The following is an 18,007-nucleotide window of genomic DNA, read 5'->3' as shown; positions in this document are numbered from 1 at the left end:
TTATAAGGTGGCTGTGCCTGGGACTGGGTCACAGAGACGGGAGCTACCGCCCTGTGTGAGCTGGCACTCCTTATGCAGACCTTTGTCCCAGAAAAAACGAACCTGTGCTCTCAGACATCCCCACCCCCCACCCCACACCCTGTGCTTCCCCTTGGCAGCTTCACTCTGAAGGTCTCAAGCTGCAAAGCACTTTTCAGGCGACAGCCAGCCACCTAGCAAACGGTGGCCGCTCTGTGGCTTATACTGTGGACCTCTCCCCTGGGGTTCTGTGTGACGGCCTTGGATGAACCTCCAGGGTCTCATGCTGAGTGCAAGTGTCAACCCCAGAGGTTCTGTGGTTCCATCTACACAGAGAGAAGAGCATGGCAGGCCTTGCCAGGGTGAGGGTGAGGTTGGGTAAGGGCTGTGGCTACAAAAGGCGGTCAGAGGGGTTCCCCGAGGGATCTGTATTCTTTCTTTTCCTCATTGCTCTGACCAACCACATCCGGATAGCTGGCAGGAAGGACCTTAGGGGAAGGGGAGTTAATTTCAGCCCACAGTTGCTGCGTATGTGATAGAACGAGGGACCGACGTGGCTCTGGGGAGCAAGGAATGCAGCTGCGACTTCTGTATTTCCCAAGGCTTCGTGACACAGGAAGCAGGAAGCAGATGGGAAATGGGATTGGGTTATCAAGCCTTAAGGCCTGTTCCCAGTGATCGACTTCCTATGCCAGGTTCCATATCACAGGTTCAGAGCCCATGGCAGGCACTCATATCACCGCATATATTTTTATATGTCTTTTGTGTCTTGATGGCTGGGCTCACAGAGCCACATGCGTGGCAAAACTGCATAGAAATAGACACCTAGACACAAACGTGTACATAGACAGACAGAAAACCACATACCCATATACATAGGCTCACACACACAAACACCTACACAATCAGACACATACACATACACATACATACATGTATAGACTCATACACAGAGATACACAGATATGCACACACAGACACAGACACCTACACACACACATTCATAGACTCACACACACACATACATGCATAGGCTCATACACAAACACCTACACAATCAGACACATACACATACATACATGCTTGGCTCATACACAAACAGACATAAACAGATATGCACACACAGACACAGACGCCTACACACACACATGCAGAGGCTCACACACAAACATAAACACAAATACCTAGACACAGACAGACACAGGCATGCAGACACATAGGTACACATACACAGATCCATCCACATAAGTGAGTGCAGGTGATACCGGCCAGCCTTTAACATGCCTGGTGGTGGAACTGATGCTGCGTCCCGAGCATGGGCCATGTGCTGGTCTGGGGGATTCTACTGTGAGAGTCAGGCGGTGGCGACTGTATTTCTTCTCGCAGCTACATGTGAATATATATTTTCTCAACAAGCCCATAATTTCTAGTGAATTCCTACAATTGAGAGAAGACTGAGGCTCTGGAGGAAACTGAGGGGCGTGCAGGCTGCTTGTGGGACCCAGGCTGCTTGTGGGTCCCCAGGCTGCTCACAAGTGGCCCTGAACGAACCCCACCCTTCAACGTTCTTTGCCGGCTTAGTCAATATTTAATCTTTTCCCATTTGTTTTCCATTAGGACGCATATCTGAAACCTCTCATTAGCCCATCTTTCCAGAGAATAATGACTAATTTCCGACAGTAGCTTTCCTTTCTCCTAGAAAGACCCTTCCATTATTGTAATTTACTGACGGAGGAGGAGAAATTGCAGGCAATTTCCAGGGCCCAGGGACTGTGCTGCAGGAAGGGAACGCCACGTCCTCGCCCTTGGCTGGGGTCTGGGGAGGAAGGAGGCGCCAGGTTAACGTGACATCATCTGGCTTCATCCCGTAGTTGGTCTGGATATGAGACTCCTTCAGGGAACAGAGACAGATTCCGTAGTTGGGGGAGCCCTGAAAGTCACTCAGAACTCAACGCTCGGACCTTGGTTAGCTTTCCGTGAGCAGCCCGGGAGCAGGGTTCAGATCTGCGAGGGCTTCCGTAGCCTGGCTGGCTCTGGTTAGGACCCACTGCTTGTGTCTGCAGCTCAAGGGCTTAGGAGGATTTCTGAGAGCTTCTGAGGCAGCATGCTGCTTCTGTTGGCCCTAATGAGTCAACACCAGCTACACATGCTGTTAGCTATTTATTTATTTATTTATTTACTTATTTATTTATTTATTTATTTATTTATTATTTCCTGTTTGCTTTAAACGAAGGTGTGGGAAGCCGGGTTTGTGAGAGGGAAGGCCAAGAGAATTTCAGGCCCATTAGCTAAGCCCCAGGTCCTGGATGAGAGGCCACCTGCCTCTGTGCTAATGAGAATACACCCCAGCTGAGCGGAGCCTTCCCTCCAGCCCCTCCATGAGGTGCCCTTGGCTGCCCTCCTTCAGTTTCTTGTAGCTAATTTGCCCGCCCACCGCCTGCCTGCCCCTGCGCCTCGAGGGACTGCCTCCGGATGAGCTGCCTAAGGTTCCACAGAAATAATGTTACATCCCGTTCTCTCCGGTGACACTGGGCTCGCCAGTGTCTCGCCATCCTGGAAGACAATCATTCGAAAATGCAATCACTTTGTTGCAACAGCTGGCCCCCAGGGACAGGGCAATGACAACCTCTGCCAACAGAGAGGAGAGGATGATAAGTGTTTGTCCTCCTGCCCGAACCAGAGGAGAGGCTGACCCCTCATGGGGCCCGTGCAGCCCAGGGATCAGATGGCTCCTTGGAGGACGGTCTGCCCTGGCTCTGCTTGCTCTCGATTTCTGAGAAAAAACTGCCTATTTTGCCCGGTAGTCTGCACAGCTCAGAATCACTGCAGGAGCTGGGGTTGGTGGATAAGGTGCAGGAAGCTAGGTAAATAACAGGGAGAAGTAAGGGGGAACCTTGTAGTGTGTCTGAGAGTTGTTCATGCTCAGGGTATATCCGGATGGAGTGGCTTGCTGTCTGTCTGAACTTCAAGGTTACTTGGGTGTCACGTGTTTTTAAATGTCTATACCTGGGGTCTTCAGCAGAGGCTTCTGTCACCTCATGCATCCTACCCTTCCCAGGGTAAGGCTTGCCCAGTGAGGTCCTCCCACCCCCTATCACAGGAGACAGCTCAGTAGGACCACCTAGGGGCTTGTTGACCCCTACCTGACATCTCCCGAGGAGACCAAGCCAATGGGCCCATCACTGTGGGTCTGGCTAGCACTCTGTACCTCTGTGTAAGCCTCCAGCAGGGTTAGAAATGTGGGCACCTGTGTTGTGACCCCATACACAGCTGCTTGGGCCCACAGTGTCCTCACTGCTAAATGGTGACTGGTACATTTGCTTGTCAGGACGGTGGCATGCAGAGATGTTGAAACCTGACTCACAGTGAGGGTCCTGGTATATGGTAAAGCCATATGTCCTATGATCTGTGAGAAGAGAGGCTCTTGGGTCAGTTCTCAGGGGAACAGAGGCCCTGACATGGAGGCTCACCTCCTGGGTTGGGAGAGGGGTTTGCTTGTTTGGTGGGCCTTGGTCTCTGGCCTGGTTTCCTAACCCTGGTTGGCACAGCATCTTCCTTTCCTACGTTCTCTTCGAACACATGTTCCTCTCTCCTATGCTTCAGCCCTAGTCTAATGTTACCATAGAGACAAAGACAAGACCAAGAGCCAAAGCAAAATCTCCCACTCTAACAATCGAAGCCTAATACTTGGTCCTTGACCCAGGATACAAACAACTAGAGCAACTCTTGATGGCTCCTGGGCCTCACCCCAATGGCCGGTCTTGTGGAGGGCAAGCGATATTAAACAATTTAGTACTTTGAGGGGAGGTAGCTCAGTTGGTAACATGCTTGCCTTGCAAATACGAGGGTCTGTGTTGGATTTACAGAAGCCATATAAAAAAGCCGGGCACAATGGCTCATGCTTATAAACTCAGAGCTGGAGAGGCATAGACAGATGAAGTCCTGGGCTTGCTGGCCTGCCAATCTAGTCTATGCAGAGTTCTTGACTAGTGAGACCCCTCAAGAAACAGGGTAGATGAGCAACGCTCAAGGTTAACCTCTGACCTCCACATGCACATGCTTGCATGTGCGCTGACACATGTGTGTTCACACACATGCACTGACACATGTGCATTGACACATGCTCTCAAACATGTGCACTGACACATATATACTCACATGTGTGCTGACATATGTGCACTGACACGTGTGCTCACATACTTGCACTGACACATAGGCACTGACACCACATGTGTATTCACACATGTATACTCACATATATGTACTGACACATGCACATTGACACACATGCACTCTCACATGTGAATTCACATATGTGCATTCGCATATGCACTCAAACACCTGCACTCACACATGTGCACTGACATACATACACTCATACATGTATACTGACATATGTGTACTCACATATGTGTGCTCACACATGTACTGACACATGTGCACTGACACACATATACTCGCACACGTGCACTGACACACCCGCACTCACACATGTGCCTCCTACATTCACACACTCATCCCCTGAAAACATAGTGAACCACCTTCCTGTTATCTATTCAGTAAGGACCCTGTGACCAATGGTCAGTTAACTTCTTATAATTGCTATAAAATATCTCGATTCCCTCTCAGGAGCCTGTCCATTCATCCACCGTCTTTCTGTCCTCAATGTCTAGTCTTTCTTAAAAATTTCACATCTGCAGAGAGACTCTCTTATAAACCATCTCCTGTCAATAAAAATGCTGATGTGACCATCATGAGCTGAAGCAGGATTAGAAGGTGAGACATCCGGCAGGGACAGAGAGAATTCTGGGGGACAGTGAAAGGTGAGAGAGATTCATCCCGGAACGATGAGGTGACAGATGGAAACCAGCAGGTAGCTGAACCCAGGTTGGAATAAAAGGGGTGATAAGTTAAGAGCAAGTTGGAGAACAAGCCAAAACTTACAGCCTAGGGATTTATTAATCAATAATTAGTCTCAGAGTCGTTACCACTGGGAATTAAGTGGTTGGGAGGAAAAATAAGATTTTACACGTCAGTTCTAGTCTGGTTAAAAGCGTTGCTCCCTTGTCTAGGGTCTGTCATCCCTGGCATGGCAGTCCCTTCTCTTCTTCTTCAGCGCCTGAGGTTTGAGTGCCATCAGACTAGTCTCTGGGGCTACAGTGCCTCTCTGTACTCTGAAGTGTGTGAGAATGGGGGCTGTAAAGTCTTGGGCAGCCGTATCGTGTGTTAGCAGTCCCAGCCCCTGCACAGTGTGTGGGGAAGCAAATGCTGACACATCCGCTGAGCCTTACCTGGCTTGGAGCCCTCATCCACAGAGCCGTTGTAGACCTGGTTGATAAACTCGGGACGGTTGTCATTCATGTCGATGACGTAGATATACAGATCAATCGGATTCTCCACCTTGTTACCGTTCATATCCACCGCGTGGGCTCGGAGCTGCAGAGCAACAGACACACGCATCAGAGCTGGCAGCCACATCCAAGGGTATTCTCGTCTCTGGTGAGTGTGGTTCCTGGGGACTCACAGCTCTGGGGTAGCACAGTAGCTCCCTGCTTCCTGGGAAAAGAGGCAGGGGCAACCTGGGCAGGGCTCAGGTGGGACTGAGAAACCCAGAAACTTCTGTGAGCCTTGGCTCTCTCCCCTGTGCACTATGGGGCGTGATGGTTTGAATATTCTTGGACAGGGAGTGGCACTATTTGGAGGTGTGGCCTTGTTGGAGTGGGTGTGTCACTGTGGGCGTGGGCTTTAATACCCTAGTTCTAACTGCCTGGAAGCCAGTCTTCTGCTAGCAGCCTTCACATGAAGATGTAGAACTCTCAGCTCCTCCTGCACCATGCCTGCCTGGATGCTACTATGTTCCTGCCTTGACGATAATGGACTGAACCTCTGAACCTGTAAGCCAGCCCCAATTAAATGTTGTCCTTATTAGAGTTGCCTTGATCATGGTGTCTGTTTTCAGTAATAAAACCCTAAATAAGACATGGGGGTCAAGTTGGCAGAAACAGGGTGCATCTTCTATCTGTGATACCAAGGTCACCAGGGCCCCTCAATCTGACATTTTCACATGCCTGGGGTAGATAGGTGCCCTGTGGACAAGACTTTACATTTTTTCACAGTGGCTTCAGCTAGGCCACTGTGATTCTTGGAGTGGTGGGGCTTAGGTGTCTGCTCCTGAGAGGTTGACTGAAGGGAGGGCCTGGGGAGAGATCTTCATGGGGTGCATACAGGTGGAGGGTGTGATGCTTCAGAGGTGGGTGTCAAGGAGGAGCAGAGGGAGGGCCAAGCTGGCCAGGACCCTGGGAGACCTGCTGCGGTCTCTTTGTCTCAGCTGCCCGTTCACCCTCTGGAAGATTCTTTTGCCCTTGCTTCAGATATGTCTGCAGTTCTGAGCTTTCACATCGAGTGGAGGATGAGCGTAAGAGGCCCTGCTGGCTCCCTCCAGACTGCTCTTGACCCTGAGCGGCTGTGGATATGCACAGAGGGGCCTGTCTTCCCTCCCCTAGGTGACTGAAGTGGCTGTGGTGGGAGCTCCAGCTTGGGCAACAGCGAGGGGGCGAGCCCTGTGGGTTTTCAATGCCTAGTTTCTGCAGAAGTGATGTCGTCCTAGTACCTTGTCACAGGTGGACAGAGGACTTGGCTGTCACAGGAGCTCTGGGCTTACCCTAATGCTGGTATGATTTTTTTTTTTGTCTCATTACTTTGACATTCTTGATGTTTTCTGGAACAGAGACCACCCTCTCCTTGACACCAGGAATAAAACTCTATGCCTGTGCTGTACATAGGACAAGCAGGGGCAGGAGGCAGCAGAGTGGGCCGTGTACCAACGGCCACGGGCTGAGGTAATAAGCCTGTAGACGTCGAGCCTGCTGACGCCTCCCGTGGGAAGATGATGGAAGATACAGAAGAAGGCAGCCTGAGAAGCCCCAGTTACAGCTGGTTCCCTGCCTGGGATGCCCTGCCACAACTGCTACCTCCCAGAAACATGAAAGCAATTTTGGGGATGCCCTGAAGCACAGGGCAGATAGGCTATTCCAGTGGGAAATCAGAAGGCTTGATCGGGCCTCAAGTCAAGGCCTCAGGGAGGGAAAGGAGCAGGAAGTAGAAACTCCTCAGGCCGGGGACTTTCTCTTACAGACCAGGATAATTAAAAATGAGCCTGTCTAATCTTGGAAGAAGTGAGTTTAATCAGTGAGTGGCTTCCTCCTGTGGCCATGAGGAAGCGAAGTGCTCTGATACAGGGCTGACTCCAGGTGATCTCCCGCCAGGGAAAGAGGCAGGGGGAGTGGATAGGCTATGCCTGATATCTCTTTCCCAACCTTCGATCCCACACATGGTGGACCTCCCCTCTAGACTTGGGCATGGATGCCTCTAGAGAACACCTTCTAGATAGAAGTGGAGTGTGAGGCAGGCAGGAGGACCGGGGAGTGAGGGAGGAGGTAGCAGGGGGAGGATGGGGGTGTGGCCTGCCAGAGTGGTCCTTGTCAGGGTGAGTGTGAGAAAGTAGAGCACACAGCTCTCTGTCAAGTGATACCTGAACTTCACAGAGTGAGGCAAAGCCCCTGGGGGCCTTGGGGACTCACAACCGCTTCCTACATAGCAGCCCTCGCAGCCACCTGCTCGAGTCTCTCCACCTGACCCAAGCTTCAGCCCCAAACAGCCTGTCGGCCCCCAGATGAAAGTCTGGTACCAAGACCAGCCCCATCTTTGTTGTGTCCTCCAGTTGTTCAGCCTGTGAATGAAATCATCTTCCTGCTCACAAAGGACGCAACGACTTCCCAACTCTGCTCCTGAGGGAATCTCTCCACCCAAGCTAACCAGACAATTTATTTCCTCCCTTCCTCGTCCCAACCTTGGCCTCCACTGCGTGAGAAGCAAAGCGAGGATGCTCAGATGGCATTTCCTGGGACGCGCAGGGAGACGCTGTTGGCACGAGCACACTATGCCTGTGTCTGGCTCTGAAAATCTGGAGACCCAATCTTCTCGGGGGTGTGGGGTCATGGAGGATTCACTTGTTCCCCAAAACTTGGGCAGTGCTTACGTCAGTCATTTCTGTTTTCCCAGCATCCAACACAGGGCCCAAACGCATCCTGAATGCTCAAGAAGTAAACGTGGTGTGGAAGGATGGATGTGTGGTTGGCATGGGCAAGTGGGCGGATGTTGGATGGGTAGATGGTGGATTGGTGGATAGGTAAACAGGTGGGCTGGTGGATGGGTAGACAGGTGGGTGGGTGGATAGGTAAACAGGTGGATGGGTAGGTAAACAGGTGGGTGGGTGGATAGGTAAACAGGTGGGTGGGTGGATGGGTAAACAGGTGGGTGGGTGGATGGGTAAACAGGTGGGTGGGTGGATGGGTAGACAGGTGGGTGGGTGGATGGGTAAACAGGTGGGTGGGTGGATGGGTAGACAGGTGGGTGGGTGGATGGGTAGACAGGTGGGTGGATGGATGGGTAGACAGGTGGACAGGCAGGTTGATGGATGGGTAAGTAGATGGCTGGATGGGAAGATGGTAGATGGACAGATAGATATGTGTAGTTGGTTAGATATGCATTTGGATGGGTAGACGGATTGGTGGGTGACGAGTGGATGGGAAGGTGTTTGTTAAGTGTGAGTGGATGAACACACAGATGAGAAATGAAGTCTGTAGAAAAGGGGGAGGGGCTGTCTGGATGGATTGTGCTTTTTTCCCCGAGGTTTCTGTGAAGAGGGACAACTGGAGAGGCCCTAGCAGGGGCTGTGAGCCTGACTGTGTCTCCGCTCATCACAGAAGCCGTGAGCTGTGCAGAAGCTCCTGGTCTGCGGATTATAAAACGCAGCTACTTAGGGCTCAGGTCGTGGTCTCAGCAGGAGACTTGTGGCTCAGAAGGGACAAACCACATTCCTGAGGTTGCTTCCCCAGTCCTTCAGCACAGCACCCGGGAAGGTCACTGCTGCCAGCGACAGACTCCTGAGATCCCCCCCGCCTTTACATAAACCGGCAGTGAGCAAAGCTCTGTCCTTGCCTGAGGATATCATGTGGACGATCTGACAAGTCCTTGTGCATGTGGGGCCTCCTCTGGAGAGAGGAGATGGATGGCCAATCCTGAACAAATGGCTATCAGACAGAGAGGTACCAGGGTCAGCTTGCAATCAGCACAGAGCTGGTGCATGGAGTCGCAGCAATTAACGTGACAGTATGGGGCAGACTCTCGGATAATTTCACCTTTGTTCTCAGGTGATTGTCAAGCACTGGGCATCCAACGGCTTGGCATTTAGCCACAGGCACAAACAACACGCCGAACACGCCCACCTTTGTGCTCTTCACCCGATAGGGGCGGTGATGATCTTTATAACAGTGTCACAGCTGAGATCTCTTCACGCTGAGAGGCCTCAGTCCAGGGTGGGCTCAGTAACTTGCCTGAGGCCCACAGAGGTAAAGTGCTGGACCTGGCCCTCACTGGTGCTGGAGCAGAGCCCAGAGCCCAGGGGATCAGCCACAATGTCATTTGACCATCACATCAGAGAGAGGGAGAGAGAGAGAGAGAGAGAGAGAGAGAGAGAGAGAGAGAGAGAGGAGGAGGAGGAGGAGGAGGAGGAGGAGGAGGAGGAGGAGGAGGAGAGGAGGAGGAAGAGGAGGAGGAGGAAGGGGGAGGAAGAGGAGGAGGAAGAGGAAGAGGAAGAGGAGGAGGAGGAAGAGGAGGAGGAGGAGGAAGAGGAGGAGGAGGAGGAACCTGGCCTCCCGTTTCATCTGCAAAAGTTAGTGGGGCAAGAAGGAGACTGAGCCCTCACAGCCTCTCTTTTCTCAGATTCCTCCTTCTGGGAAGGACTGGCAATGCTGAATTAAGTCCACCCTGGCCTGGAAGCTCTGAGGTGGAGCTTAGCAACCACAGCCTGCGGTAGATGCCAGGGTCTTCCTCCGTGGGTCCTAGAGTGTGCCTTGCTGCTGACACTGGTAAAAGGGTGGGCAGTCTTCAGACCACCTGCTACGGCTTGCCCTGTTCCACATATGGCTACTTACGTGGTAAGAGGCTCTTTCCTCTCGGTCCATAGGCCGAGTAACATACATCCGGCCAGACATGGAGTCGATGTTGAAGACCTCCATGGGGGGCTGGTCGGCGCCCACCCCCGTGATGCTGTAGCGGATGGGGATGTCATTGTCTTTGTCCGACCTGATCTGAAAGGCACAAGAGTGGAGATGTGAGGTACCGCGGTGGCTGACACATCCATCCTGACCTGGAGGGCTCACGCTTGCCCATATTCTCAAAGCACCGTGGGTTTCCACTGGGACAGCTCAGCAACATCTCTCTCACACTGAAGCACACTTGTCCCTTTAACAAAGCAACCAGTCATTCAGCCCTAGGGAATTCACTTCCCTTCTGTGCTCAAACATATCCCAGGGGAAAGAGCCAATCCGGTTTGAACACGTATGTCCAGTCTTAGGTGCACGTACGGTATGGCAACCTGTGTCTTAGGGTGATTTTCTAGACAAAAATCCTCATTAACCTTGTTAGCACTCTGTCTAAGCTCCGCCCCCACAGTTACCTGGCAACAGCCAGGTACCCTGACACTATAAAAGGAGCTGCTTGCCCTCCTCCTCACTCTCTTGCTAGTGCTTCCTCTTGCTCTCTCTTCCTGCTTTGTCCTTTCTCTCCCCATTCCCCTCCCCCTTCTCTTCGAATGCTCATGGCCAGCCTCTACTCCTCTCCTTCCCTTCCCTTCTCTCCTCTCTCTCTCTCTCTCTCTCTCTCTCTCTCTCTCTCTCTCTCCCCACTCCCGCCCCTACTACCCTCTTAACTCCCCTCCCCATGCCCTGAATAAACTCCATTCTATACTATATCATCACGTGGCTGGTCCCTCAGGGGGAAGGGATGTCTCAGCATGGGCCTGCCAAGGCACCCCCTTCCCCCAGACCTCCATAGAACATATCCCCCTCTCCTTATCCTTTTATTAACACAACAACCATCTAATGCCTGTGCATGACTAGGCATGCATCTGATTAAAATATCCCACGCCTGCACAAAGGCCCGTTTCCATAAGTCAATCAAAAGTTTATCAGAGCAGAAAAACCATACCCCATCTCTACAACCAACTTCTCTTCCTCTAGGGCTCAAAACCATCTTCTAGGAATACACAGGCTCTCGAGGACTATGACTCATTCTCCATCTTCCCTACACATGGCTACCTCGACCTCGTGTTTTCTCCTGTAAATAAAACTCCTTGCTACACTGATATATGTGTGTGTGTGTGTGTGTGTGTGTGTGTGTGTGTATATATATATATATAGTGTGTGTGTATGTGTATATGTATATGTATGTATACACACACACACACGTTTAGTTCTTTGATCCTATGAAGATGCCAAGAGTCAGGGATACAACAGACTCAGACAGCAACCACTAGTAACAGAAAGGCAGTTGGTGGACAGGGAGTTCCTGGGTACCATTAATCTCATGCCTAGTGGCTGAGATTATCAGGTTATATATAAGCTGGCACAAAGCACACTAGTTCAAGATGTTTTATTTTAATTTTTTGAGGCAGTGTTCATGTAGCTCAGGTTAGCCTCCCACCCTCCCACCTGTTATGTAACTGAGGATGACTTTGAATTCCTGGTCCTCCTTTACTTCCCAGGTCCTGGGATGACAGGCAGGGACCAGTAAGTCCAGTTTACACAGTGCTGGGAACCCAGGGCTTCATGCACCCTAGGCAAACACTCTGCCATCTGAACTACATCCCCAGCCCTCGATATTTCAAGTTCATGCCAAGCTATGGCGTGGTATGCCAGGACACAAAGAGACACCAGCAAGAGGTGCAGTGGCAGAGTGAAGTCCCCATCCACACGACAGGCAGGATCTGCTGGGCAGGGCACTTTGCATGAAATGAGACAGGAGTCTCTCTCAATGGAAGTATGAGAGAAGTCAGAGAGCAGATTTTTTTCCCCCCAGTTTTATTTGTACACCAAACTGAAAGGTGGCTCCAGAAAACACCCAGTTCCTAAAAAATTCAATGATGAAGAACATCTTTCTTTTCTTTCCTCATTTTTAAGGATAAGTTGATTTTAAAAAAAATTAAGACTCCTAAAGCAGGAGCAGGGGCTGTCTCTGACTCTGTTGCCTGACTTTGGATCCCTTTCCCCTAACTGGGCTGCCTTCTCTAGCCTTAATAGAAGATGAGCCTAGTCTTACTGCAACTTGATATGCCAAGGTGGGCTGATATCTATGGGGGGGTCTTCCCTTTTCTGAGGAGAAAAGGAGGAGGAGTAGATGGAGGGAAGGGAGGTGAGAGGGAAGGGTTGGGAGGAGAGGACAGAGGGGAAGCTGCAATTGGGATGTAAATAATCAATAAAAATTTAATTAAAATATAATCACACTGTTACTCCCTTTTTTTCTCTTTCAAATTCACTTTCAAATTTGCAAGAGTTAAAGAGTTTTGGATTAACGGCCTTGGCAGAAGAGAATTTATGACAGCCTAGCGTTGACTGTGTCTTATTGCTAACAGTGGTCTCTCTTACGTACATCTTCAGCGAAAGGGAGCAAGCAGAGTAAAGAAAAATGCAAAATGTACAGTTTAAAGAGAAAAAGAGCACCTGGAAGTGTAAGGTAGAAGGCAGAAGTTCTGGTGCTCAAGGAGATAAAAAGTTTAAAGAAAAGCTGGATCCTAAAAGGGATAAAGGGAGTGGTGACCTCGGGGCAAGGCTCTCCCAGCTAAGCTCCCAACTCGTGAAAAGGATTTAAAGGAAAGCTAAGGCAGAGAAAGGAACCATCAACAACAGAAGAAAAGATACAAATGTAACTGAACAAGGGGTCAGGTTCCCAGCCTCAGCAGGCTGCAGAACTCGGCAGCTGGGGTGGTTTGACTAGGTTTGGCCTCCTTAGACTCCCGGGTTTGAACACTTGGCCCCTAGGGAGTGGCACTATTAGGAGGTGTGGCCTTGCTGGAGGAGGTCCTGTCACTGAAGGGTTGGACTTGGAGGTTTCCTATGCTCAAGCTATGCCCAGTGTGGGACACAGTCTCCTGCCTTTGGATCAAGCTGTAGAACTCTCAGCTCCTTCTCTAGCACCACATCTGCCTGCGTGCTGCCATGCTCCCTGACGATAATGGACTAACCCTCTGACACTGACTGTAAGCTGCCAGTTAAAAGCTTTCTTTCGGGGTTGGGGATTTAGCTCAGTGGTTAGAGCGCTTGCCTAGGAAGTGCAAAGCCCTGGGTTCGGTCCCCAGCTCCGAAAAAAAGAACCAAAAAAAAAAAAAAAAAAACTTTCTTTCCTAAGACTTGCCTTGGTCACGATGTCTTTTCACAGTAATAGACTAGTGACTTAGACACACACACACACACACACACACACACACACACACTCCTTCCTTCCTTTGACAGTCTCACTATGGAGCCTAGGCTGTGTTGGAACTCACTATGTAGACCAGGCTAGCCCCTAGCTGAAAGAGTCCTGTCTGTGTCTGTCTCCTGAGAGCTGCTGGGTGTGCACCACTGTCCCCAGCTGAGACTGCATTTTATAAGCCAGCATTTACCCTGGTCAAGCCACAACTGGTTACACAAGAGTGAAGCCATCATCACCCTAGTTACCTATGCCTCCTGGTCTGGGCATAGCAGAAAAAGTCTACCACGGAGTCTGAGTTGCCCACGTATGCTGCCCTGGTGAGGTGGTCGGTCTCCATTTTTGCAGAAAACGGGATTTAATAACCAGGGACACGGAGAGTCTAGTGGAGAGACAACCTGCCCTGTGCCTGTGTCTGTGTTCTTGGTGCCTGAAGGGTAAGGGACCATTCCCACAGTCGTGAGGTGGCTCATGGCACGGGGACAGGGAGCTGCCCTGGAGGACCAGGCACCTCTGGGTTGTGGTATGTTGGAAGCTTCGGCTCTGGACTTGGACTCTGGGGTCACAGTCAGGTCTCAAGCGCAGTGATTAAAGGGGACACATGGGGCCAGGGGCAGTGACTGGTGTCTCCAGTAGCCCTGGAACGGAGGCTGTGATGTCATACAGAACTTCTACCACTTCCTTCTGCCAAGAAGGGCATTAATTATAACCGTGCTGAAAGGAACCGCCGTACAGTTAATACTTTTTTTTTTTTTTTTTGTAAAGGAAACTCATCGTGCTTTGATCCTCTGCTGGGCCACTCCAAAGCCCCTCCTGACATACAGCGGCCGTGGGCTGCTGAGCGCGGTGTCCAGGGGGCTCTCTGCACAGACCTTGGAGTGCTCAGATTCTCTCATAGTTTACCTTGTGGAGAAGAAATACTGTATAAAGGAGCCTGGCGGGCCAGGGGAGAGCACTTTCCTGTGATTTGTGTCTGGAAAATGAGGAAAACATCGCAGACACGAACGTGGGTAGGGAGCAGGAAACGCAGGCAGCCCTCGCGCCAGCCCCCTGCTGAGGACGCCGCCGAGAATTGCTCAGGCTCCTCTGCGTTTGTTGTTAGAGGACAGAACAGATGGTAAAAGGTTAGTTTAAAGTGATGTCTGCATTAAAATAACGTACGGCGGCACCGGAGGCTGTGTTCACCTGGGGACTGTAGCAGGACCGCTCTGTCCTCAGAAAAGATGGAGGGAGGGAGGCCCCCAAGTCCCCCACATAGAGTATTTGCCTTATTCAAATGAACTTGAAGCTGGATAAAGTCACCATGTGGCTTCCAGCTGCAGACACCTGGGTTTATTCTCAGTGTATTCAAGTGAGGGAGCAATGGGGCAGAATCACATCTGGATTCCAGATGTGTGGGGGGGGGTAGGGGAGAGAAGAGGAGGGAGGGAGAGGAAAAGAGGAACACTCAGAAAAGGCCCTCAGTTTTGGGCCAAAACCACACAGTGTGCCAGGCCCCAAGGTGACAGACAGCACAGGGACACTCACCATCCAGGGACAGGAGGTGTTCCACAAAGTGAAACTCCGCAGTTATAAACCTGGACAACGGCTGTCAGTGACGAGTGGGTCGGCGAGGCTGTGCGTAGCATGGGGCAAGAGTAGCTCAGAGAGTTTGACGACCCAATTGGGCTCCTTTGCTCTTATCCAGTGATGGACACAGACGTACCACGTATAGATGCCCAGATATCATCCGCACATACACCGCACAGCATGCACACAAAACCACACACATATACAAACGCGAACAGTGCAAAGACTCATTACAAACACATCCAAGCACATAAATACACACAGGCCTCCACGCCCGCACCACGGCCTCTCTTCTTGGGCACCCACCTCTGAAAGGGTCGGATATTTTGTGGCCAGTGGTCCTGTCACTCACAGACCCCCGGTCCCTGACCTGGCATTTCAAAAGATGCTCAGATAATCCTTAGGGTCAAGCCTGTTCAGCAGGACACGGATCTCTGGTGAAGCGCTTCTGTGCCTCCTCTTGTACTGTATTAAAGCTAGAGATGTCCCCAGGAGAACAGGTTGCAATTTCTCATTTTTTTGTTCCCGCTGGGAGTTTGCACGGCCCGAAGCGGCTCCAGCTTCTTCTCCGAGGGAAAGGCTCTGAGTCGTGACAGCTGTGCCTCCCCCATCCCTCAGCCCACACGCCAGGATGGAGACAGTGGATTTACTCTTGGCTGTGCCTGCAGCCAGCAAGACTAGCTGGCCAAGGAAGGCAGTTTTCCTTTAAAACCTGACTCTCGCCAAAGCCCAGAGGTAAAAAGGCGGTTGCACCTAGACACATTTGCAGCTTCCTGTGGCCTCAGCCACGTGCACACAAAACTCTGTTGGTCTCGGGGCTTGAACTTGGTCCCACAGCTGACGGTGAATCAGGTTTTCTTTGGCTTCTGTTTTGCCCAGATACCTTGCCTCCATTTCTCCTTTCCTGTCCTATTGTCCACACACCCTGGGAATCCAGTAGCATAACCTGTCCCCAAGAGTAGCACGCTGGGTCCTGGACGGTGTATGCAGCAGGTGCCTCCTAATTACCAGGAGTCACAGCCCAGGAGCAGGTGGGCAGAGAGACAGCCGGGTCACTCACTCATCCTTCTGTTGGGAAATCATGGCTGCCGAAGAAAGGCTTTTTGCACTAGCTGTCCTGCGATCTGGAAGATGGGGAATGGACAGGCTGTGGAGGGGTGGGGAGAGAAAGGCTGCAAAGCCTGAGACTTGGCAAAGCCAGACAGGTGCTGTCTGGGAGCCATTACTGCATGGAGAACAAAGACAGAGAAGGCAGACGTGGAAGGAGAGGGAAGGGAGGGTGAGGGAAGGGAGGGTGGAGACACTGCACACCTCCCCAGCTCACTGGAGCCTGTCCTGGAGACTGCTGGGAACCCATAGCAGAAGAATGCACACTGTGGGTTCTCCACTCTGGCTTACCGCCCTGGTAGGCAAGGGCAGTTCCAGTAGCTACTCACGGGTCTATTCGCTGTCTCTGGACTCATACCTCTTTGCAGAATCATGCCTCCCCACCTAATGTGTCCACCTCACCAGCTCTGTCACCAGCTCAGTGGCCCAGTCTGAGGATTCGGAGGTTCTCAAAAGACAACTGGAACATTCCAGAGTGCTAAGCTTTCTGGACACCGTCTAGCCCATGCTGCAGATGTAGCCACTGAGGCCAAAGACTTCGTGTGCAACTGGGACCTGGGGCAGAGTTCCCAGGTCCTGTTTAGTGGTCACATAATCTTTGCTTGTTTGTGGTGTTAGGGATAGAACCTGTGGCCTTGGGTGTGGTGGGTGAGTGCTCTACCCTGAGCTACACTCCTAGCCTAGTCACACACAGCCTCTCTAGGCAGGAAGGAAGCAGAGCCATCTCCCTGCTGGACCCAGAGCCCTATGAATACTGTGCAGACGGTTGGACCGAGCCAGCTCTGCAGCTCAAAGGGCTACTGCACGCTCCACCAGAGACTCAGGTGCTGGCATCCGCTCACTCCGGCCAGCCCTGCAGATGTGGGTCCAGGACGTTCAGGCGGTTGTCTGTCGGAGGCTCCAGTTTAAAAACAAGCACGATCGTGTCTTTGCTCCTAGTCAGAGCTTCATTTTAATTGTTCTGGCGAGTGACTGTGTGGATGGGCAGCCCTGTGATGCATAAGCTTGCTGTAGCGTCTCACTGAAGAGCTCCTTGCTGGGCGATGAGTGCCGAACACTAAGTAGACATCTGTGTGACCCCACTTCAGGGCTCAGGGAACACCGCGGAAGAGGAGGGTGAAAGATCACAAGAGCTGGAGGGTGGGGAAGCGTGCTGTGAGCGGTCACCTGCACAAGCGGAGCTTCAATGTTTCATCGAGATGTGGAGAAACTTCCGCGACCACGCCCCTCCCCAGGAGCTAGGAAAAGCTTACGGCTATTAGCACGAAAGGTTGCTGGGGAAGGGTGGGCCGTTTTCTTCAGAAGTCACTGTTAGATTGGCGTGACTACGTCTACCCACACTCACTCAAGCAGCCCTACTGAGCCACATAAAACTCACGTGTCCAACTAACCAGTCAACTAAACAGAGCAACAGCAAAGAGAATGGAGGCTTGTGGAGAAGGTGTTTGGTGGGAGAGAAATGGTGTGCACGTGTGCGTGCGTGCGTGCATGCGTGTATGTGTGAAAATGTCTCACATTCATCATAGATGTATATGAAGTTACCGAAGAAGAAAGTTTGCAAGCAGCTGGACTCAGCTGGCTGCTAGAACTGCTCTCATCAAAGGAAGGGCACAAACTCGGGGCCCGCCCTGCCCCCACTCTTCCTCGGCTTTTGAACGATATGGAGGAGATTTGAAGTGTTTCCCACGCACAGTGAAACTGAGCCTTCAGTTATCTTCACGAAGGTTACTGTAGCAGAACTCCCAGCATGTGACAGGCACGGGAGGAACGGAGTTCCGTGGCGAAACACCATGGCCATTGTGTATGCTGTTCACAATTACTTGGAGTTTCATAAATCAGGGGAAAACCCTCAAAGTCATATGAGTACTAATGAAAGCCATGAATCTGTTCTTATAAAATTTGCCTGGTGGGGAAGAGGGGATTAGTTGGTCTCAGAGATGCCCTTGAGGTTACACCAAATTAATAAGGCCAGGCTCTCTTAATTTCTGGTGGGCGATTGGGCGGG

General features: G+C 51.4%; 1 protein-coding gene across 1 annotated transcript in view; it reads right to left on the bottom strand.

The window, feature by feature from the left end:
* Cdh4 (cadherin 4) overlaps positions 1 to 18,007 on the bottom strand; it is a 471,463-nt gene that overhangs the window by 46,494 nt on the left and 406,962 nt on the right. Inside the window, exons 5-6 of the mRNA XM_032904917.1 lie at positions 10,014 to 10,169; positions 5,310 to 5,454 (exon numbers count right to left, since the gene is read on the bottom strand). Coding sequence (XP_032760808.1) covers positions 5,310 to 5,454; positions 10,014 to 10,169 — 301 coding nt within the window. The remainder of the gene's footprint in view (positions 1 to 5,309; positions 5,455 to 10,013; positions 10,170 to 18,007) is intronic.

The sequence above is a fragment of the Rattus rattus genome, chromosome 5 (genome assembly GCF_011064425.1).
Source record: "Rattus rattus isolate New Zealand chromosome 5, Rrattus_CSIRO_v1, whole genome shotgun sequence".
Taxonomy (NCBI): Eukaryota; Metazoa; Chordata; class Mammalia; order Rodentia; family Muridae; genus Rattus; species Rattus rattus.
The sequence above is the reverse complement of the archived record's forward strand: the minus strand, read 5'-3'. Positions and strand labels throughout refer to the sequence as shown.